We start from the raw sequence: 24,388 nt of genomic DNA, 5'->3' as shown, positions 1-24,388 counted from the left end.
CGGTTTGGTATCGAACTTGGATACTTTTATGGCACTCACCAAATTACCAAATTCAATACCTTACGAGTTAATCTCATCAGCGTAAGTGAGCTAATAAACATGCAGCATGCTTACTGTGCCAAGATCGTATAGTGCTGCATATTGGCGGTCTTGAGACATGCAGGAAAAACGTAAGGTCGTGCCCAGAGACGGCTCTCACCGCGCGTATGTGTAATGTAAGAATAGGTGTCAAATTCTTTTTTTTTTCAACAACACCATTCAAGTAGATGTAACAAGGGATCACCAGAGAGGTCATGTGACTATAAAATGATAGAAATGCAGGTAGTGCAAGTTGGAAGTATGTGAATATGTGCAAATATGTTTTGGGCATCTGATGAGGGGAAATAGGTTACTCAGTGTTTGTTAAGCATAAATTTAGGTAACCCTGATGATGTCATAGTGATGTCATCAGGGTTATCTTAGTTTGTGCTAGAGACTCGTAACAGAAAGCCTGTGTTACAAACTGAAGGTATAGACTTTGAAATGATTTACGGGGCAGGGAGAGTTAAATAAAGGATTCTATCAGCAAACTGCACAAAATGGCAATTTCTACACAATGTTGCTTTAAATGCAGAATATCCAGGCGTTTGTCGCTTTGATTTTGATGATCTTTTAAAATATGTTTCTCACAAAACTCAAAACGTTTTGGATGTACATTACCTAATCACTGGACTACCCTTTTAAGAGCAAGATGTATATATAAAAAGTATATGACATGTCAAACTCTTTTATATGAGAGGAGACAATGATGCTGTCTTAGTAACAGCAGATGCAACTGACACTTAACTTCAGCCGCACAATATCAACAAAAATCATTAATTTATTGTTAAAATATGCAACTATGTGAATAGTCTGCAGTACTTTTTATGGCGACATATGCTCAGAGATGAGCTGGAAGAGAAAATGAGTCACTAATGGTTGGAACCTGAAACTGTGGCAGCTTGAAACGAAAACTTTGTTTTCCAACATAAGGTGGGGATTCTGCATAGCAACACATTGCCTCGAAAAATCTCTCTGAAACACATTTTAATCTCAGTTAGGGGAAAAAACCCAGCATCCTGTGACTTGGCAGGCACCTGTTTGTGAGGTACGAGGTTATCATTGGTTGGCAAGTTTTTAGCCCGGACAGAGAGCGGCTGGCAAGCTCCTACGGTGGATAAACAGCCATTAGTTGGCAGGATCCACATTTTGTCGTGCCAGTATTGTGACAGACGGGATGCTGAATGGCACTGTCACCAATGCTTCCAAAGGCCTGTGACTTTTGCCCCAGTTGTCTGAGAGTGATGAAGGAGAGCGAAGGAGGGAAGGAAGGACGGATAAACAAAGTCAGTCAATAGAAGGGAAAGAGGAACAGGGAAAAGACAGACGATGTGTCTGCATACATTTGGTCTTTCTTTGCCCTCTTTTCATGTTTAATGACTCATCCACGCATTCTTAAATCCTGGACACACTGCTGTAATCTCAAACACAGTATACAACCCCGGAACAATGGATGCCTGTCCGGAATCAGAACTGTATTGTTACTCAAATATTTACTTGGAACTGGAACTGAAGGTGTATATTTCCATGGAAAAATTAGAAATGTTGAAATTGGGTGGGAGAAATCATGTTTCAAGTCTGTGCTATAAAGTCCTGAATAAAGCCAAGACATTTATAATCAGTTTCAAGTAAGTCCATGTCCTTAACATTTTTCCTTCAAGTTCTAAACAAGTCATTATTAGTTTGTCTGGTGTAAACTGTCAAAAGGTACCTTTCCTTCATGCCCTTGCAATATGAATTGACATGACAATATGACTATATGAATATGCGTAAGTACAACAATCAAGGTTGCGCATTAATTTAGAGTACACTAGTAAGACATAAACTGTATTTTGTATTGAATGAGATATCATATATTCTTTATAAACTATGCGACTAATCAGGCTGTCATTAGAAACCACATATTAGGCCTTAATAGATCTAAAGAATACTAAGACACTTGTATACCAAATTATGCTCTAGTTAAGAGATCCTAATACTACAATCTTTCTGATAACTATCAGAAAGATGGTTGATGGTTTAGATTGGAGGAGTGAACTCACATCCGTTAGTGAAGTGATGTGTCATGTTAGTATCAGGTTAGGCTGCAATAGTGTTCCTAGGTTATAACTTTGTTTATCTTAAAATTAAGAACACCTTTGTGTTTTTTTGTCTGATGCGAAGCAAAGTTTGGCCTTTTATATCTTATTAGTGTAGGGTATAACTGTGCTTCTTTTTCAATTTTGATAAAGAACATAGAGATTTTTGTCTAATAGGATACAAAGTTGGGCCTGATATGTCTTATCAGTTGACTTGAACATAAAGTGCGACCAACATCAGGGCTAAAATCAACAGTCAAGGTGTAATCCTTTTTGTTTTTTCAAGTGTTTAAACTCTAGCACTGCATTTACATACATTCATTGTTTAAATATGTCTATGTACTTCCGTAATGTATTTAGGAACTGTATTAACTTGTATGGGATTGGAGTACTTGTTGAATCATTATATTAATGGCATTTGTCAGAACTTATCCAGGGACTGTGTATGAAAATGAGCTCATTAGGTAACTGTGGCTCATTTACACTGATGTGTAAAGGGAAATGTTTATGATAGGATTTCTGGTAAACGGATACGTTAATTAATAAACATAAAAGGATATATAGCCAGATGAGTGATTAGAGTCTGACTCCGGTCCAAGTCACAAGTACAAGATTCCATGCCAGAGTTTAATAGATATTACAGAAACCATTTAACTGATTTTACATGGAATTTTACAAGAACTTTACAGGCAACAGACTTGACTTGTAAATGTAATAACAACCCGGAACATGAAATAATGTCTCTACCACACTCTCTTCATCAGTGTAAGCTACGCCAGTCTGGATTTTCTTGGTGAGTAATGGCTCTAAATTGGCTGCACGCTCATTCGTCCCACACAGTCTTTTACCACTCATTCAGTTTTCTGGCGGCTTACACAGTGAAGAAGCTAATTAACATGGGTCGGCACCCCTGCAGAGTCAAGTATTCTTCTCTGGAGGACTGAAGGTATTACAACCAGGCTTTAGTGTAAATTCCTCCCAGTTAGTAACTAGAGAGAGAGAGAGTGTGTGTGTGTGTGTGTGTGTGTGTGTGTGTGTGTGTGTGTGTGTGTGTGTGTGTGTGTGTGTGTGTGTTTGTGTGTGTGTGTGTGTGTGTCAGCAGGCGGCAGACAGTTGCTGCCAAACAGTGCTCGATGCATCTGAAGGGAAAGTTCAACCTGTCACTGCCCGTCTGCCCTCCTCCTGTATTTTTATGTTTGAGTTTAAACGTTTCAGGACAGTTAAGACCAACAGCACTGGGCAGTTTTCACCATTGAAAAAGCGAATGTTGTCTCTTTCTGACGGTCACTGAATTTTCTAATGTTGCACCCCTCACCCATCTTTTCATCCAGGTGAGGTTTTTCTTTTTTTTTTTTAAAGAGAAGATTTATTTTGTGCCATTTCAGCCTTGTCCTCCCCATCCATCTCCTTTCTCTTGCACCCATCTTTTCTTTCTCCCACCCACTCAATGTTCTGCAACTCCTCTTCTATCTTCCTGCTGTAGGAGAACAGCGTGAACACAAACTGATGCTAAGACAAAGGTTTTTAATGGAATTGATTTGATGGTTTTCAACAGAAAGACATCCACGTTGCTGCAGCTTTATTGATGCCACTTGTTTCACCTCGTGGGCTCCGTATGACGGACTCCACTGGTTTTAATATGTAACATTGATGCAGAGTTCAAATCAAGCCAACTTCATTATAGTCAATGTCAACTATTTCTTTTGTTCTGTAAGAATATGTGCATGTATGTGTGTTAGTGTGTGTGCGCTGCAGGAAGCTGCAAGGCGTCTCTGTCTGGGCCCCTGAGGAAGGTGGGCCACGGCCAGGTCTGCCGGATACAGGAGGGAAGGCTAAACACTTGGCTTTAATACTGACACGAATACTTGTGCATGCACACACACACACGCACATGCATGTTTGGAGACATACACACACATGCAGCTCAGTACCTCCTGGCTCCCCTCTGTTAACAGATGCTTCCTGCCTTCTAGCCCAACCCACACTACTTCACACATACAAACACACAAATGCAGCGCGTCCCCTGGCACCCCTACAGGTTGACCCAGGGGCCGGGTGCAGGGGCAGCTCCACCCTTCGGTTCTGTTTTCGTTGATGTTGGATCCTGTTCAGGTCTCCAGCCCCGGACAGAAACGACTACAATTCCGGTACCAGGGGCCGACAGGACAGGAAATTAACTTTTGCTTGCCCGCCGACCTAACCCGTATCCTGGACTCCGACGTTTATCAGACATTTTATTATTTTACCTGCCAAAAATTGGTCTTGACAACAAAGAGAAGTCAAAGCGAGATATGAGCTGAGCTGGCACCGATACAGTTGAAAAATAAAAGCCACTCTTTCCATTATGGCTTGAATTTATAATCATTGGCTGCTTTTGGTGTGAATGTTCCATGCTGCTGTCAGTGCGTCGCAACGTGACAGTCTACAGATGTGCACAAGGAGTTGAATGCGGTAATGAATATTCAGAGTGAAAAATGTGAACACTAAAAATGTGGTTTACGATAATAGTTGAAGGCAGAGAAATAATCATTTTCCTATTCACTGAACTGAACAGATAAATGGCACGTTTCATTTCAAGAATGAGTGAATGGCCCCTACGACACAAAGAATCGCTCGCTTTAAAGGTTAATCACTTCAGTGTGCGTCTGTGTATTTCAACATATTAAATATAATAATGATTTATTAGCAGATGAGTAGGGTTAAGTGTTTCTGCAATGCCAAACTGACCTTCCTGCTTCCTGATCACATTTGTTTTCATACAGGCAATGCATTGTCTGTGTCCTCTTTACCCTCTCTCAACTCTTTGTCGTTTTTCCTCCCTTTTTCACAAATTCACAAAAGCACCCACAGAGCAATCACCCATCCGTCCATCTGTCCCATCTCGTGTTAATAAATGCCCTTGAAAATTATCCAGTAAAGGCTCTCTGGCTGCGCAGGCAGAGGAGGGGATGTGGATCAATAACGGTGAGATAATGGGAGCAGGGGAAATTGGGGGGGGGTGGGGGCTGTGGGTGGTTGAAATATCAGCACTAGGATGAGTGTATGTGTAAGGGTGGGGGTAGCAGCTCATGACTGACAGAGCTCTGGGTAGGCGGAGTCTGCATATATAAAGTGAGGGGGAGTAATTTATGTGTATGTGCACATGTATTGTATGCATGTGGGTGTTTTGTTTTGACCATTGCAAGTACGGAGGCTTGAGTGTGTGTGTGTGTGTGTGTGTGTGTGTGTGTGTGTGTGTGTGTGTGTGTGTGTGTGTGTGTGTGTGTATTTATGCATTAGTGGGTGTTAAACTGAGAGTATGTGAGAGAGAGATGGCAGGGCTCACGTCGATGTGTATGCGTTTGTGCACAAAGGCTAGAGTGCGTCCCCACACGAGCAGCCTCGCTTTCAGTCCATTTAGCCTAGCGATGTTGACCAGCAGCCACACTGTATGTATGATAATGCACACCGGGCCTGAGTGGGCTTTTCACTCTCAAATTTCAAGCTATCACAGCTAATGGACAGTAATTACACCATTCAGGACACAACACTGGCTCCTTTATGCCCCTGCTCCCATTCAAACGATCAGAGAGCACTGCATTTTTTTCTTAGTTCAACGTCATAAGGTGAAGACGGGTAAACTAAGCGAGCGAGAGCCTTTTCAATCAGCAGAGAGTGGACGCCTGTGACCTTTGTCTGCACCACAGCTGGAAAGAGAATCGGTGCCGTCAGGAAATTTGAGGGTATGTTCATTTTTAAAGGATGTCTGGCCGTGAAATTGTGGCCAATATGTGGTGCTAGGTCGCCTAAAAGATCAGCTTTGGAAAAACCAAATAAATGTCTCAAAAACAATGTGTCTTTTCCAATGTACTGAATGGAAGAAAAGCTCTGCATATTTGTCTAATTTCTGGTCAAAATATCTCATTAAACATAATATCAAACTACATTTTCAAACACCATATCAAGGCCATTTTCATTTGTTCCATTGGCAGATTTGTTTACTTATTATAAGAAAAAACACCTTATATTCATTTCTATAATACGAAGTTGTGCTTACTATTGTGCTTTGTCGACTCATCCTGTCAATATCTGCGGAAGAAGATTAATCTATTTTTTGACTGAGCGAATGAAATGCCAACTATTTTGATGATCTGTCAAAAGTTTGTTCATTTTTCGAATAAAAATGTCAAACATTTGCCGGTTCCATCTTCATAATTGTGGGGATTTCTAGATTTTCTCTGCCGATTGTGACATTAAAGATTTTTTTTTCGATTTCGCACTGTTGGTTTGACAAAAAGGAGCAATTTAAAGGCATAATTTTGGGCTCTAGATTAGATTAAACAATGAACCGATCGATCACGAAAACAAATCAATAAAAATAATTGGTAGTTGCAGCCTTATTCATGTATAAATAAAGGTTTTGAGACTGAATTTATGTCTGTAGTTGTAAAACCGTTGATTAGACACTGCTGCTGCCTGATTATTCGGAATCCTAATGAGTAGCCGATACATCTACATACTGTACCTAAATCTTAACATGGTACTCAGTACAAAGAGCAGTTACCTAATAATTTCTCAAAACAATAGGATGTGACGAAGGCAAATGGAGGGCCCTTTCAAACCCCAACAGAGGTTACACTGAAGTGACCTGTAATACTGCATTTTTTTGGGACCTTGATTTTCTCATATAGCACAAATTCTGTTAAACAAAGAAGCTTTTTATGATGGTTTACAACGTCCCCACAAGCTAACAATGCTGCATGTTGTGCGTATACATACATGTGATGTTTCTGTATTATCTTTCAAATCACCAGACTTAAAAAGAAAAGAAAAAAATGTTTCAAAAGGACTCGATAGTGATTCATGACCAATGGGAGCTGAGTTGGGCCTGGCCTGGCCTAATGCAACTCATATCGATCTTTATCACCCCTACTTCCTGTGCATATGATATCCTAGACCTCCCTCGGCATGCTAAAAGCACTCTCTCTCTCTATTGTTGCCTTTCGCTCAGACACTCCCCCTCTCTCTCTGCTTTCTGTCTTTGTATCTCACTCTTTTCCTCTCTCTGCTCATGCTCCATCTCACCATCGTCCCCCTCCGTCTCTCTGGGCTCAACGGCCACATTACCTTGACACCCTGCGTGAGTCCTGTCAGTCTGTCAATCAGTTTGTCTGTGGACTTGAGGTCAGAGTAAATCTGTTGAGGCCAACGTGAGGAGGCTGTGGCATTACATCACCTGGCAAGGTCACCCTCTTAGTGCACAAAAATGGCTCTGACAACATATTCAGGTACCAGGGGAGCGAGGGTGCAGCGATCTAATGCTCTTTTTATGGTGCCAGCTGTTTCCATCCACTGATCTGATGATTGTGGAGGATTAAAGTGCATTTTATGATCGACGGCTTACTCCAACCTGTTGACCGCACATTTCTTTAATAACTAAAATTTATAAAAAGATGCTGAAAACCTTTTTTAATTCAACTTTATTCCTATGCAACACAGTCAAAAAATAGCATTTGCTTTGCTTATTTGACTTGTTTGTAACTGCTTTATGACACAAAGGGTAATTATCATGGCCGCAATTGACCGTGACAGTATTCATATGTTACCTTCTGCGTTGAAAAAGCCAATTTGAATGTTTTGGGTTTTGGTCTACAATAGTTATTACATGGGCCACTGGTATTAAGAAACTTTGGTTCACAAGATATTACTCCTCTCAAGGAATGAGAATTTGTTTTCCCACAGGTTTTCCAATGTTAGAAACTACCATTCAGAGGCATGATTGCTGTATATTTAAAGCTCGATTATAAAAAATGTAAACATCCATTTTGTGAGAAAGTTGATATTTTAGTCTCATTGCCAACTCGTCAAATGTTGATGCTTTGGAATCGCGAATGATTGGACATACAATCCCAAAGTGTCTGTATTTGTGGAGTTGGGATTAGGACTCTAAAATCAACTTTCTTACAAAGTGGACCTTAAACAGAATATATTCTAAGATATTTCACAGACACTCTTTAAACTTCTACAAGTGAATCGTCTGTCTCAAAGGCACCATGACAGAATGATAAACCCGGAACTGGTCAATATGAGGAAAAAAGTCTCTCTGGGGAACTTCTACATGCAATGTGACCACACTTTCTTGGACAAGGTTTCTGCCAATTGCTCCCCCAATTAAACTGTGTCAATCACTTTATTTCATCTTTGAATTGAAATCAGTGTGGTAATTACTTTAGGCGCTATCTTTATCCCCCAGAGTGACATCTGACTATGTACCTCCTGGAAAAAAAAGCGTAAAGCTTCGAGACGCGCGGTTCCTAATCACACTCGTAACGCTGTCTGGGCATGAATCCACAGCACTGAGCGAAAGGGTCAATAGACTGTACTGAAGAATAATTAATCTCCTTATTCCACTCAATAGAGGTTCAGCAGTTTAATGTAGCCATCTATTCCATCTGATCTGATGATGAATGGTGGGCCGGTTATCGAGCTTGAATCAAATATAGCATCAAGCTGTTCAAACAGAAGTCTGACGACACTGAACAGCAGAATAGTTTTTGTTCTGCTTCCAATTTCTTTCCTCATACAAATCTATTTTGAACAAGCAACAATTAACCTTATTGGTTCCACTTTGTATAATTAAACTTTATTTTCTAGCAATTTATGGTCCATGTTTCCATGGATGCCTAAGAGTTAAGAGTGGCACTTATTTGCTTTGCCAGGTGCTTTGTCCGTCTGCCTGTCCATCCGTCTGACCTGCCTCGCTTTGGCACTGAATCCATCATCCCACTGAAACTCTGTGCTATAGCAACACCTCCATTACTATTCAACTCAGCCTGGGCCCCACACAAACTGATTAGACTGGTGTTCAGCATTGATTGCCAGGGCAGCAAAAGGGAGCAGCCTGGGTCAACTCAACTCTGGACCGACTGCACTCTGCCAGGAGGTGGGGGGGATTATTACAATTATCTCCAGTTATGTGCTTATGCTTAACATAAATAATCCCATCAGCGAAGCATGACACTTCCTGTTTTTCGAGCAACAGCTTATCTGTTTGGAAATGATTGATGGCGGCTACAGGGACAAAAGAAAGACACATTTCTAAAAAGGCATTTATGAATCAAGAAGTAGTCTTTCAACTGAGCAGAAGAGAAAAGATTGAGTAGTTTAAGAGTAACTTTAGAGTAACTTTAAAGCAACAGATGGATACTGGCGATAGCTCTCCATACATTTTTCCCCAAGTCTTAATGTCGCTTCTTTGTCCTTAGCTGGGAGACAAAAAACTACTTTTTTGATGATTTTTTTTAGGTTCATTCTTGCATTCTTCAGCATTCAGCATTCTTCTGCTATGCAACTAAGAAGCCATATAGAGAGGAGTGAAAAGGAAATGCAAGGCATCTGGAAGGGTTAGTAAGTATTGGGTGCCACTTGGTGCAGAAAAAAAGAGCAACGGTTGGACATGTGAGGATGCAGATGGTTTTAGAACGAGTTGGTGTGATTTATAAGACAGGAGGCGGCAGATGAGTGAGGATACAGCCCCAGCAGGGCAGCAACAACAGCAGCATCAGGCTGGCAACAACAACAACAACAGGCCCCATTATTGATGTTTGAATAATAGATGCGGAAAAGAAAGAGGGCAAGAGAGAAGAAGAGATGAACAAGTGGTAGAAGACAGAAGAGTCCCTTACTAAAAACAGACGAGAGAGGAAGGAAAGGGGAAAGAGGAAGACAGTAGGAAGTCCCAGCTAAAAACAGAAAGAAGAGAGGGACAGAGGTGGAGAGAAAACACCAGGGAGGCGCAAAAAAACTGAAGCTCAGGGAGCTGGGCAGAGAACAGGTCCCATGTTGGCAGCGGGGAGGGTCAAAGAGTTCAGCAGCAGAACATTTTGACAAGTCTTGCAGCAGCGGGAGGATGTAGACTGGGGTTGTGTTCCGACGGGATGAGCAGGACGTGATTTAAAGGGACAGTCCGCCATAAAAACAACACAATAGAACCATAAAAAAGAAAGCAAGATGTTGAAAGCCTCTTAAAGGCAGCATCTGACTGCTGACTCTTAGGGGAGGCTATTCTAGCACAGACAGACCTCCGTTTTTGTGTTCTGTGTTGTTTATTGGAGATGTAAATAAATCTAGGCCTCATAACTGCTCAGTGCGTCAGGAAATAAATGGCTCTGCTGGCCCAACCGAGCAGTTCCACTGGCCTACATTTGGCTGTCTGTTATCTGATGCCAAATTTCCAGCCACACAGTCAATATTTCAATAACTATCCTCTGATGTTAGAAATGAGAGCAAGAGAGTATGACATGCTACATGGTCGGAGCTGCAGTTTAGAAGAGTAATGAACAGAGGTGCCGAAATTGCTAAATAAACTGTTAAACTTTCTGTAGCTGTTCAGCCTAGATGGTTATTCTCTGAGTCTGTAGTAAACAAGGCTGCAGAAAACGGACTGTAAAATGACTGTAAGAGCCTGTTGGCAGCTGCAGATTCCCTGTAGAGAAGTAAAACTAAATGATTCATATGAATCAAACAGTCGCCCGCTCACTAGTTTTCAGATCAAAATGTCGCTTAGGCTAATCAAACCTCTGAGTGGTACGAAATGCATTAAATGCAAAGCTGCCACCGTCTGACTGGTGGCGTATTGGCTGGTGAATCATTCAAGATCACTACAGTGAAGAATATACTAGCCAGCGCAGGCCGGCCAAAGCTATCGAAGGAGGCCGACTTCTGGAGAAAATAATTGGCTGCCATTCTGAGAAAGCAGTCAATGATAAAATTGTGAAAACCTCTTGTGGAATAAAAATCCCTGCTTCAGAGGCTCTCTCTTTCTCACTGGTGTATTTTTCCCTCTCCTTCTGTCCGCCTTTCTTTCTGTCGTTCTTTCTTTCTTTCCTTCCTCACTTTTTCTGTCCTTCTCCTCCGTCAAACTTCAAATCACGCTGCAGCATGGCTCTTTATCTTTCCTCATTTCCTCATCCCTCCTTCCTTGAGATCCCAGAATGAATTTACAAAATCCATTTTGGGGGAATTCAACTCCCTTCACAGACCACCCTCACACTCTTCCTGTCTTCCACTTTGCCTCTCTTCACTGCAGTGTGTTTCTCATTGCTATGGTATTTGCAGACAGAGCACAGGTTTCCTAATGGGAGGAAAAGGGAAACTTAATTAACCTTTGCGAAAGGTGGGCTCATCACAGACGCCGACCAATTAACTGTGGACTTCAAACAGGGCGAGAATGAAACTCTCAGCGGCTCTGGACTGAGGATAAATGAGCTAAATGAGCTTGACTCATGCAGCATAGATGGACCAGTAATAACATACAGACACAACAGGTCAAGCTAAGATGGTGCAAAACCAAGCATGAAAGATAAAGAGAGATTTGTCAAAGTTGCACTTTAAATCTTGCTGTAAACAACGTTAATGAGCCGACATCTGACAAAAAAGCCACGGGAGCCTGGAGATTCGAAAAAGCCGACAAACAACAAATGAGGTCACCGGCTCTGAAACTTGGACTGCAAGACAACCTGCAACAGTTTATTTTTTCATGTTAGTATACGACAGCTGTTGTGACAATAACACCAAAGGTACGGCTGAGGTCATGTGTGAGTGTGTCATCAATCCAAACAGAGCGGAAATTATTAGTTGATGATCGATTTCTTTGTGGGGGAGAAATTAATTAGCAGCCATCTTAATAATGGAATAATCATTAAAGTAAAACATTAAACTTTCCAAGTGTCTAATGTTGTAGTCTAATGTTATAGTCAATGGATATTTTGCAAGTTTTGGGAGGGGGCGCTTAGGGTTTAGGAAATCTGAATGCCCTTTTTTAACTCTTTAAATTCAAGTAATTACAAATAAATAACATTCAGATGAACTCATAACTAAATCAATCATTGCAGAACTACAGAAAAGTTGATTTTTTTTAAGTGTGAAATGTCATGCTCCCTACACATCTTGGAGACACTTCTTTAATAACCAAATACCAAAATGTCTATCTAAATAATAAAATCCTAACGTGGATATCGCCCTCAGCTTCCAAGATCAAGTATCTGTTAGGTCAGAGTGTTACATACCTGAAAGAGCAACATCCTGTATGACAAGGCAGGAGGTCATATGTATGCAATAATGATGTGACAAAACAGTTCAAAGTACAGCTTGCACAGCAGCACTGATGAGCCATCACATAGGGATTGACAAAACAACAGGTGAATTGGATTTACAAGGTTTTCATCAAGCGGTAGTGACACTTGACCCCTTACAAGCAATGAGAGATCTACAGTATGCATAATTTGGATCGCACGAGAGATGGGAAGCAATAAAGATGAGTAATACGGTGTTTAAGTTCTGAAGCTGCGTGTGGTACAGACTTAATGTGTTATCTCAGACTGAACATCTTCTCACTTTATCCCCTTTCATCTCCGGGGACCTAATTATTACTTATCGTACTGACGGCATGTGCACACAAGCGCAGGCACATACATAATGAAGACAGACATCTCTGAGGTTCAGCACCCAGACAGACGCTCCCAAAGAGACGGCCACGTAGGCGATCTATCGGACGACCGATGGGACGCGCAGCAGAGGGGTCCTGCCAGTGTCGTCACTCACCATGCAGCCCTTTTACTTTTAAATATCAAACAAGACAAACCAGAAGCCATAAAAGACGCAAATCACGTTTCATTCGCCGGAGCCGCTTTGCTTGCATCATCGATAAGTTCGCCGAGGGCTAGGCTAACTCCGGCGGATCATTCTGAGCAGCTAAAACTAGGACATAAAACTGTTAATTATACACAGGGCTACATCATCACCAGTCTGCTGCTGACTACTGGGAGTCCGTAGACAAATTAGATAGTTTACACGGACAGTCTTAAAGGAAAACAATCAATATGTACATCATTGGACTTTCCACTAAACCACAAATTGTCGTTTTTAGCAAAAACTCGGCAAATAAATGATTCATTACCACCATCAGCGTCAAATCTTACATCTCATCATACCGTCTGGCCAACTGTAAGCATTCCAATCAATTTCTTCAATTGCTGTATATAAACTAAGACAGTATAACTAGTGCCCCTCTATTCGCAAACTTTGTCCCATTATCTTTGCTCTCCTTCAAGTACTCAACTGTAAACAAAAGCAAAAAACGATTTTAAAGATATAATCTATCATAGGTGCAGAGCTCTGTGGCTCCTAAATATTATTTTTAGAAACCATCAGATCATTTTAACCTTTGAAGAGTGAGGAGGGATGCAGCAGCTAGGATGCATAAAACACTCCTACAACAACCAAAAGCAAGATTTATCAGGCTTCTTTTCATACAACATGCATTTTATATGCAGACAGATAAAAACATGTATTCTTCTTCTCTTTAGAGTGTGCAAGCGATCTTTTTAATTCTAAATTTCATCCTCCCTTTACAGTGTAGTGTGAAAAAGCTTTGGCATGGTACTCGCTGTTGTGCATATCAGTATTTTTCAGGACACAAGTGTTAAAATTCTAATTTAAAAGCAAGAAGCAAAGCATGAAGCATGCATTCATAAACACACACAGAAAAGTAATTCATCATATGCATGTAAATCATTTTCTTTCATCCACACCCTATCTCGCCTTCTCAGTAACGCACACACACAAACACACGCACACACACACACACACACACACACGTACACACACACACACACACACAGAGGCGGCGGCATCCTAAGCCAGAGGCACTGGCCAGAAAAGGGATTACGACATCGCTTACTTTGGAGGACCACGGCTGCAAGCAGTTGGCATAGCAACGGACCAGGAAAGCCATTTCCACAGGAGGGGAGGGTGCCAGCGAGGGGAAGTTTCCCCTCGTTCACCAAGAGATGAAGAAAAAAAATAAATAAGTAAAAAGAGGAGAGCAAGGGCTGACGCCGATGTCTTTGCTGCAAGAGGAGAATTGTCCAGAAAAATCCTCAGTGTTGATCTGACAGGAACAGGCAAGAAGATCGGCTGGAGTGACTGTCAGGTGTCGACTTTGAGTCACGGCAGATCCATCTAGATGTCAAGCTTTTGCTTTTCTACTAAAGCAACTGCAACAGAGAGGCTTAAAAGACTCCTAATAAACCTTGAGTGCTGGAAATCTGCAGAGCATTCAAAACTAATCCCAGAGGTTGCATGGTCGAAGATAAAGCCATCCAACTTAACATCCAAATTCAGTGGATCTTTCTCTAGAAAGTCATTTTTGTCTTCTTCTAGATGCACTTTCCTTCTTTAAAGATGCAGAGCTTCCTCTCCACAATAGACGAGCCAGTTCTGGATGAAAAGAGGGGCTTGTCTGTGCATCTGCAGCCCCCTGGGAAGAAGCCCAATGCCTGGCTTAAAGTCATCCAAACAGTCCCCTCTCAGCTCCCAAAAGCCTGGATCCTCTTGCCTGCAGCTTTCCCCTCTTCTTCATTCACTGTCTACGTCTGTCAAACTCCTTTCTCTGTCTCTTTGCAACTCTTTATCTCTCTACAGAGCTCCAGCGGTGCAGCTCCATGGCAGTTGGGCCAGTGATCCCCGCTTCCGTACCCCCAGCTTCAAGTTCTCTTCCTCCCTGGTTAGCGCTCGCACCTCACACCGGCATTCCTCCTCCCCCTCCCACCCTCGGAGAGATGCTACCGTGGATAGGATGCCGTGCTGTGGAGAGCCAGCCGCTAATGGGAAGCGGGCGAGAGAGTGAGAGCGAGAGAGGAGGGAGAAGGGAGGAGAATCCAGCTGAAAAAGAATGACATCACCTGTGCAGCGCGCGCGCGCGAGAGAGAGAGAGAGTGAGGGAGAGAGGGGATGGGAGGTGGTGTGGATGAAGCGAGAGCAAGTAGGGGGAAACTGCATTAGATGGATTGGCTGCTGAGCAGATGTGGATGAGAGAGAGACAGAGATAGAGAGGAAAGAGAGGGAGCATCTTTATTGATCGGCTGGTAACATAAAGCTGAGTATATTGAGGGCAAGCCCCTCCCCTTTGTGAGCATAAATTACACCAAAAAAGGCAGGGGGGGTATAAATCACTGAGCCCCTATCAGATACAAAGACAGACGCCGGCAGTATTTTGGCGAATGTGACCGAGCGACACAATGGCACAAGCCGATAATGGGTTTTCCCCCTGAAAAAGCCCCCCGTCTGGAGGATTTGCGGCGCAGCAGACAGGATTTGATGTATAAGGAAGGAACATTACAATCACAGATAAATCACTCCAATACAGAGCGTCGCTGAGCAAAATACAGAGGTAATCAAAGCTTTAGGCTGAGACGTCTATAATCATAAACCACTAGGAATGATTTGACACAAATAATTAGTGATCGTGGTTTATCTCATTCAAAATATCAAAGTACAGGATACCACAACGTTAAAATGGCAAAATGTTTCTTTTTTAACCTTTGAGCTTGAAATCTCCCAAACCAGTAAGCACTGAGTAGGTAATATGGAAGTCAGTGAAAACGCAACCATATCTGGCTAAAAAAAGTGAACATTTTAAACGTCTCAAAGCATTTTAAGGGACTTCATTTCAATGTAAAGCAGATCCAGACCTCATGTTGAAAAAAGGCTAATAAACTAAAAGGTTTTAATAATATTTAATAGGAATCACAACCCCTTCAACGAGAGCAGATGAAGCAGAAACCCTGCAAAACGCAACAAAAAGCAAAACTGGGACTTGAAATAATTAATAATTAACTTTTCTAGCCCATTAACTAGAAATTCTGTAAAAGTACAATTTACTCTCAAAAGGTAGTAAGAAAGTCCCTTTAAGAGCATCCATCATGACAACTTCTGTATGAAATGCTATCATAACCAGTTGATGCAGCAAATGCACGTTCTGCTTCGCTTGCTGAAGAGGTGAAAGAGTTTAAGTTGCACACGTGTGCATGAAAAAAAAAAAAGGTCTTAAGAAAAGATTAAAATAATTTAAATAATGAAATAATTATATTTTTGGCTTTCTCCTACTTCTGCTGCTCCTGCTCTCTTCTGTTTGTGGCACTGAAGAAAGGATGAGAGAGAGGAGGGGAGGAACTGAAAGCAGAGACAATAGAAGCTGTCTGCTTGTTTCTCCTCCAGCAGAGGAGAGATGCGAGCTCTTATTACCAAACGCTTCTGAGAGGGGAGGATGTTTCTCACCCTCTCCCGTTCTCTCTCCCTGACCCCCCCCCATACATATCCCCCTCTGCCTCTCCTTCCTGCCCCCGTTATTTTTTTTTTCTTTGTTGCATTCTCTGCCTGCATAATTTTTGCCTCAAATTAGCCATTTCCTTTATTCCTGTCTCAGTATCAGTTCTGGCATCAATCTCTGTCTCTTCTCAGCCTCACTCCTCTTTGAGGATCTCCTCTCGTTTTTTATCAGCTGTCCATCTATCCGTCTCTCTTTCTGTGCTCCCATTTTCACTCTCTATCTGCTTGCTGCTATGAACCAGGATCTCTACCCTCAATTCTCTCTCCTCTTTCGTGTGTGTGTGTGTGTGTGTGTGTGTGTGTGTGTGTGTGTGTGTGTGTGTGTGTGTGTGTGTGTGTGTGTGTGTGTGTGTGTGTGTATGTGAAACGATACGCACCTACCGACTAAGAATGACATCATCTTTTTACTCCGCAGCCAATCAGAGGCAAGCACATGGAGCCCTGCCTTCAGAGGAGTGTTATGTACACAAGAGAGACGGGGAGAGGAACAGAGACAGAAATAGATACGCTATGTAGACAGATGGATAGATATAGATGGATATATAGATGCGGAGATTTAAAAAAAAGGTGGGTGAAATTAGGTATGTATGTCTCATAAGACCGTAGCCAAGACTGTGTGTGTAGTGTGTGCTAACTGCAGTCTTTTCCCTTTCGCATACTAGTGTGCGCAGCACTACATCATTCCCCTGCCCTGCTGTCAAAGCCCCAGCCCTAATAAACACGCACACTCTCACACACACACACACACACACACACACACACACACACACACACACACAAATGCAAACAAGTTTGGAGCATTTTTTGTTGGCCCCTGCAGGTCTGCAGGAAAAAGCTGCGTAGAAGTCCAGCATTGGACATCTGACCGGTCTTAACACTAAACTAATTGTTGTATTAAATATTAAGAGAGTACAGTGATTCATAAATGACCACTAATTAAGTTAAAGAGCCAAACTTTCTTCATAAGAGCGATGTTTTGCTCTTCTTGATCAATGATTGATGAAACACATTAATCATTCAGACCGTCCTGTTTTAAAGAGTCTCTCTAATCCCTGCTACACACTGACAAGTTTTTAGATGTCACGTGGTGGCCGAAAAACAACAAAAAACAGTTACAGTATTTTCTTGTTTTTGGGGAGGTTACAAAAGGATCACTAGGACATTACAACAGGACCAAACACTGAAATCCAATTACAATTATCGCCTTGCCGTTGTTTACCTCCACGTGCCAGGCGCTCCTTCTGAGCTATCACTGAATAACAGCCGGGACATTTTTTGCAGATTATTATGATGTCACAGTGAAGTTAACCTATGACTTTTTGGATACAAACTGTCTAAACTTCAACATCTTATCCCATTAGACATATCTACAAATTTTGTCAGAATTATCATATTAATGATTAAACAAACTGAGCTTGACTCTTGACTTTTCAACACTGAATTTTAATCAGCTTTGCCTTGAGTACAAGTGAACTCAAGGCAGAAGAAATTCCCTCAAGACGCTCTTGAGACATTGCTTTCACAAGAATGGGTATGTATGCATGTATGGACAGACAAAAGAAAAACACTTTTGCTGTTGCCGACAGGGAGGCAGAAGTTCAAGTGCTTCTTGACTCTTGCCAGCTGGTTGAAGAAGTGACTAACTGGCAGAAATTTACTCTGCTAGAATAAATTACCTCAGACAAGAGTCACTGTGACACTAATAAATACCAGATAAAGAAAATATCTTTACCATCAGCAGTTTAGAAGCATTTATCTAAATTAACTTCCAGTGAGGGAAGGATGGAAGGGAATTACAGTCAAACTGTCACAAGAGATAGTATGTATTAAATTCATTACGAAGCGATTTCTGTGCAGTAAGCTGCAGCGAGACACCGTGACGTGGTTTCAAAACATTTAGTACAGGAGACGAGCGTCTGCGACAGCCCTGATTTTCAGATCAAACTGAAAAAGTCAAAACACTCGCTGATCTGCATAACGTCCCTCAGACGGTCGTTTACTATAAAAGTCAGATGTGGGATCTGTCTGTGAAAACACAGAGCAGGACACACGTCACACAGGAAACACTTCCTGGAACAGCCCTGTCTGCGGCTGTGGCCGTTTGTGAGCGTGTGCCGGGTAAAGTCAGGTGATTACAGACAAAAAGACGCAGAGAAGAGTGACATGGGACATAGGGACATGAATGATGACTTGGAGAAAGTCCGAAATGAAAGAAGAGACAGAGACAGAGACAGAGAGAGCGAGAGCACTTTTTTTTTTTTTGAAAACATGACAAACTCAACAGGAAATGTGACTGGTCCAATGGCAAGCTGTCAGACAGACATACTCACAGACGTCAGACTACACTATCCGCTGAGTGTGTGTGTGTGTGTGTGTGGCGTGACACGGCTCAGTGATTTCTGAGGGGGTCCTGTCTCTCTTTTGTCAGTCGGCCTGGTGCTGCTGGGACAACTACCCCCCTGGGACAACACACACGCATTAATCCGTACACCCTCACATGCTTGCACAAAGTGGACAACAACACTGTGTGTGTGTGTGTGTGTGGCTACTGCTGAAAGCTAATCAGTTCTGCCAGGCTAATTAAAAAGAGTCAGCTGACTGAAGCCCCTGTAGCCACACACACACACACACACACACACACACACACACACACACACACACACACACACAGAGAGAGAGAGAGAGTGAAGTGCTGAGTCTGTTGCGTGGCCGTACAGTGATTTCCATGGACAGTCCAGAGTCAAAGAGACACTGTGCCGCTTCTTTAACACAACTAATGAGAGCGGAGATATAATCCAGTGCTGCTTCGGGCGCATCGCACATCTTCTAATATCATCAACGTGAGACTTGATTATGGCATCGGACAGCATGTTGGGACTGGAAATGTGCAGTTTTTTTTTATCATTGCGTGAATGTAGGAAATTGCTAAGGCGACACATCTAGCAATTATTTTCATTATTGATTGCTCCTGCAGTCATTTTCTTTATCATTTGGCATCCATGCCAGGTCAACACATTCAAACATCTTCATTTTTTACAGTGCAAAATGCAAGGTTCTACAGACGAGATGAGGAAAAACAGCAAATCCTCTCATTTGAGAAGCAGGTAGCAGTGGAAATTTTGCCCAATTTGCTCAAACGACGACTTGAAATTTGAAATGAAAATCGCTGCAGATGTTCCAAACATTGGCTAATTGCTTCAGTTCTACAATTCAGACAGTGCATCATTTTTGGAGCGAGTGAAAAAAAAAGCACTTTAATCGCATCCATCTGTGTGTAGAAGCAGTCGTATTTCATTTGCAATGAACATAAACAAACGATAGCTGAACTAGAGAGCAGTAAATACCTACCACAGCATTTTAGGGCACATGCAAAGCGAGTTTGGTTAACTGCTTTGGAAGTATCTTCGTCCTTTGGTAAAATAAACAGCATTGTCTGTATTTATTTCCACATCGGGCTGAATAAACTAAATGAGTTTGTGGATTTGTTGTTCGGTCTTTGCCTTTCCTCAGTTGAAGACGAGTGAGGGAGATCGTTTTTAAAAATCGTACCAAAAACGTTGAAAAACTACACGACTCCCTGCCTTCATTATAATGTCACCTCACTGCAGGGAGTAGACACGAAAGTCCCTGTGCTGCGTTTAATGCCTTATATAATCTGACGGTTTCCTGTGTACAGTAGACGAGCACACAGAGGGCAGTGAGTCCTGCTCACACAAAAAAACATACAGAGACGCACGTTCAGACGCAGCTATGTGAACGTGCTGAATGCAGCCCTCTGATCGTGTGTGTTTGTGCGTGTACACACTCGCTGTGTGTGTTTGTGTGCGTCTGTCTGAAGGACAAGACAGGAATTCCTGCCATTTAAATCAGCCCTTCCCTTTCCGACTGGTCCCCACAGAGAGCGACGGATTCAAGAGCAGAGCAAGAAAAACTAAAACTGGCAGCAAAAAAAAAAAAGAAATCAGACAAAAAACTGCAAAGGTGACAAATATATTGCAATCACTCTCTTCATCAATCATCTGTGTTTCTCACCTTCAACCACAGTGACACCACGTGTAAACAAACCAATGACCACCTATTCACTGACTTGCTGTCTGCAGGTCATCATACAGAATGAGAAATGGCTCAGAGGCTCGGGACCAGTGTAAGACATATCCAAAGCGAGGTAGGAGATAGTGAGTGAGTGAGAGACAAGCGCACAAGACATAAAAAAAAGAAGTTGAGTGAGTGGATTTAGATTTCACTGAAGGAAAGTGGAGGGGGCGGGGTGAGGAGAAGGGAGAGGGCTGTCAGCAGGATATCACGAGGTGAAGGAGAGGTAAGGCAGGAAGAGTCGAGGCCTTGTTTTCTTCTGGATATGGGTTGTGTTCTCTTATGAAGCGTAACACACAGCGAGCAGCACTTTTTGATTTCTGATCTTCCGATTAGATTCTTGTGCATAAACATGAACTGCAGTCAGCCCTCAGCTCACTCCAGCTCTCCGGGAACTTTTTTAAAAATTAGGGAGGTTGGATTGGATTTCATAGCCTTTGGGTCTTTTGTCGTCTTCATCTTATAAAGAGTGACTTCAAATCACAATTTAAGAGAAACAACAGAAGAAAGAGCAAGAAAAATAGACCCAGTATATTTTTCTATCAGTGCAAAATGCAAAAATATGTGCATATTTCACAGAAAAAACATAAAATATTAGTAGGCAGAGGATGAAAAACAAGGTTAGAGGGGAGGGAAATGGCAGGGAGGGAAGGCGATGGGAGGGGAGAGGGTGGAGGAGGAGAGACGCAGCAAAGAGGAATATAGAGAGGTAGTTCAACATCATCTTAGTGCTGCTGATGTAATCCCTAAAATTAGCAGCAATAACAGCGGCAGATAGTGCCCCACTGGTACACTGTGCTGCCCAGCGTACTCCACTCTACACACACTCATGCACATCAGGACTGAAATAAATGTTGTGCATATTCTCCATTATTCTTAGAATGGACATGCCGCTCAAAGAAAGATGTCAGTGTGCGTTAAAATAAAAATCACCTGCAAGTCATTTTAGGATAATTTACAGGCATGTGAAAGTGTTTGACTATGTGCTTGTGGCATGGATGATGAATGCCGCAGGAGTCCGGGCGCAGTGCTGGAGCCCTGCTGGGCGACTTGAGGTCTGTGGTTTCGTTGGTTGTTTGAAGGCACCAGTCCAAGACTGAGCTGAGTATTTTGAGCCTGAGTCACAATTTGAGGAAGTAAACAAGTCATTGATTGGCGCGTGATCGTTGTACTAGACCCTGCCAGCTGCTCGCCTGAAAAATATTTTGGTCATTTGCGGTTGTTTTTGCTCGTAGCCAATTATATGATCAAGAGCTTTTTTCCGCGTTTTTTTTTTTGTTTGTTTGTTTGTCCTCCACCGCAGCAGACAGACGTAGATGGTGTGTGACGTAGCAACTTTGAAAAAGGACCAAAAAAATAATTTATAAGAAAGAAAATTTAACCCTAAAAAGATTGCAGCTTTGGAGCACTTATTCATTTGTCTGCCTCACTGACAGAAGTGGAAATATTGTCACGCGTTACTTGCAGGTACAATTAACCCTTCTTAGATCCACCACCCCTCTTCCTCATCCTCCGACCTCCCTCCCTCCCTCGCCTCCCGTCTTAACCCTCTCTTGACCCTGCCTCTCCCACCCCATCCTTCCCACCCCCTATTAAATCCCCATCTGACCTTTCCGCAACCTTCACCTTCCTGCCCCACCCCTCCATCCCCCGTGCCTCACCCAACCCCCTTCTGCGCGGCGCCCACTCATTTTTTTCATTACCTGTCAGCCCCCATTATCTTCCAGACTTCATTTCACCTTCCTCCCTCCTCCCTCAACCCCTCATCTCCATCTCAGCCACTCTCGGTCCCTTCAGAGCTCTGTATATATATATCCATCTTTTCATTATCCTTGATTCCTTAGCGCGCCTTTGAAAGACATGCGTAATTTACTTCCACTTCCAGAATTCTTCCATCTTACTTTTCACCGTCGCTCAATTTTATTGTAACTCTGCTTCCTGTTCTCTCACCTTCCATTTCTCTCACTTCCTCCTGCACTCTACCCTTCCACTCCTCTTTGATTTTGCTTTTAAAGGTTGTGCTCGTGCCTTCTCTGCCTCACCAGACACCAGAGAGTGAAAGGAAAAACAGGAGAAGGGGGAGCGGACGTTTGACAAAGGTCGAAACTCTAGATCAAAATACAGTGGGACTGCAAAGACTCGCTTTTCTTTCTGCAGCTGCTGAGTCACCTGAATGCTGATACATCAGGGTTTTTTTTTGGTTAGTCCTTTAAGACTTTTAATGATTTTTACTACTTCATGAAAAATCTGAAAAAGAGGTTGCCATCAAATTTGAACAAAAACCAGAGGACAGCTGGGCAAATGACTCATAATTGCTCTCACATTTTTTATCACAAATTATCAGGGAAGTTTAAAAAAAGTTGGCATTCAGCTGCCCTAATGTGTCTGAAAAACAACCGACAATAAAGCTGTCAATTCATATCAATCATTCATCATTTAGATATTTGTTCTAATCTGTTAGAAAGCCGTTTTAACTATCCAGAGTATCCATGTTTCTTGTGAAAGTAGTCATTTCTGTCAACTGCCGTCCACTCCTGTTGTAGGAATTTCCTGATTACAAACAGGTCAACAAGTCAATCAGCTGATTACTTGCAACAATGAAAACATTCACCCAACTTACTCGACAGGTTTTGCATAGTTCTGCCATCTAGGTCAATTATCCGATAAAATAATAATCTTTCAATAATAAGCTTTCATGACAAAGGTTTCCTCAAAGTGCACCATTTTCTACAATCTTTTGTTCTCACGGCCTTTCGTATAATGCTCCTCCTCCCTCCCTTCTTCCTGGCTCCCCCTCTCTCCCTGGGGCCCTGCTTGGTCCTGCAGTGGCAGAGCTGGCTCGAGACCCTTGGGGGTTTTAGCTGGCCCCACCTGCATTCTGATAGAATGAGACCAGATGAGCTCAGGGAAGGACTGGATGTATTAAAGCAGCGAGGGGCTCTAAAACACAAGCAGCCCTGAGTGTTTAAGCTCTGCAGAAGTACAGGGAAGATGATGAACAGCCAGACAGACGTACAGGAACCTCCAAACTGCACGTATCTGTATTCATAACGCACAGCTGAAAAGTCCTAAAATAAAGTACTAAATGTCCAGACACACCCAAACACTGAGAACACGCACAGCACATGTGCAGTTTTACGGACACGCAGCTTTCCAGAAGCGTGCACGCACACACTAATAACAATGAAAACGAAGCCAGGATTATTACGGGAATGTTAACAGCTTCATCGTTACATGATGCCAAGCAAAACTCTATAAACCTGACCAAGACAAGTGAGCTCATTCCAACACAATCAACACAGGAAATTGACTTTTTCTCAACAAAACCACTACAGTGGCTTGTGCACCACAGACTTCTCAGACATGTTTGCTGTTTTACCACATTTTCCAACATACAGAGGATGAGAAGAACAAATTGTATCTGAAAAAGGGAGCAGTAGGGAGGAACCTTTCAGGCCAAGTCAAACTAACCAGAATTATCTGATGAAATAAAGCAAAAAAAGCAAGTGCATCGTTCAATCACCCCATCCGAACGACCTTCAAACCCTCAAGACAGGTTGGAAGATGATGGCAGAGTCATTTTCTGCATGACTCCATTACACCAGGTTGACACAGTTATGACAAAGCAGTCGCATGAGTCACGCACATGACTTGCCGACTGGATGATGAACGCAACCTGAGATTTAACCCGATTGTAAGCGGTGACTCCATGAGTAACGTGAGTAATGACACTGCCTGACGAGCTCACAGTCATCAAATTGAGAGAATATGATACCACCGAAGACAGCGACATGACGGTACAATGGTTGCTAATGGATCACTGAAAATAAATGGGTGTCATATAAATGTGGAGTCAGTCTATAATCTCCATTTTGTTTTGAAGTAAGCCAAAGTGTTCAAAGTGCTTTACACAGCATACAAGAGCGAGTACGCTTTTATATCTGGTTTCATGAATGCCATCAAGGAAAAAGTAGCAACATTCTTGAGAGGGT

At 42.3% G+C, this 24,388-nt stretch overlaps 1 protein-coding gene across 9 annotated transcripts in view; it reads right to left on the bottom strand.

Annotated features, from left to right (window-relative positions):
* rapgef6 (Rap guanine nucleotide exchange factor (GEF) 6) overlaps positions 1-24,388 on the bottom strand; it is a 161,602-nt gene that overhangs the window by 66,524 nt on the left and 70,690 nt on the right. Inside the window, exon 1 of one of the 9 annotated variants that reach the window (XM_030438067.1) lies at positions 13,876-15,088. The exons of the other annotated variants lie outside the window; for them this stretch is intronic. Coding sequence (XP_030293927.1) covers positions 13,876-13,929 — 54 coding nt within the window. The 5' untranslated portion in view covers positions 13,930-15,088. Of the gene's footprint in view, positions 1-13,875; positions 15,089-24,388 lie in introns of those variants that run through there. 9 annotated transcript variants of the gene reach the window in all.

This window comes from Sparus aurata, chromosome 13 (genome assembly GCF_900880675.1).
Source record: "Sparus aurata chromosome 13, fSpaAur1.1, whole genome shotgun sequence".
NCBI classification, from domain to species: domain Eukaryota; kingdom Metazoa; phylum Chordata; class Actinopteri; order Spariformes; family Sparidae; genus Sparus; species Sparus aurata.
The sequence above is the reverse complement of the archived record's forward strand: the minus strand, read 5'-3'. Positions and strand labels throughout refer to the sequence as shown.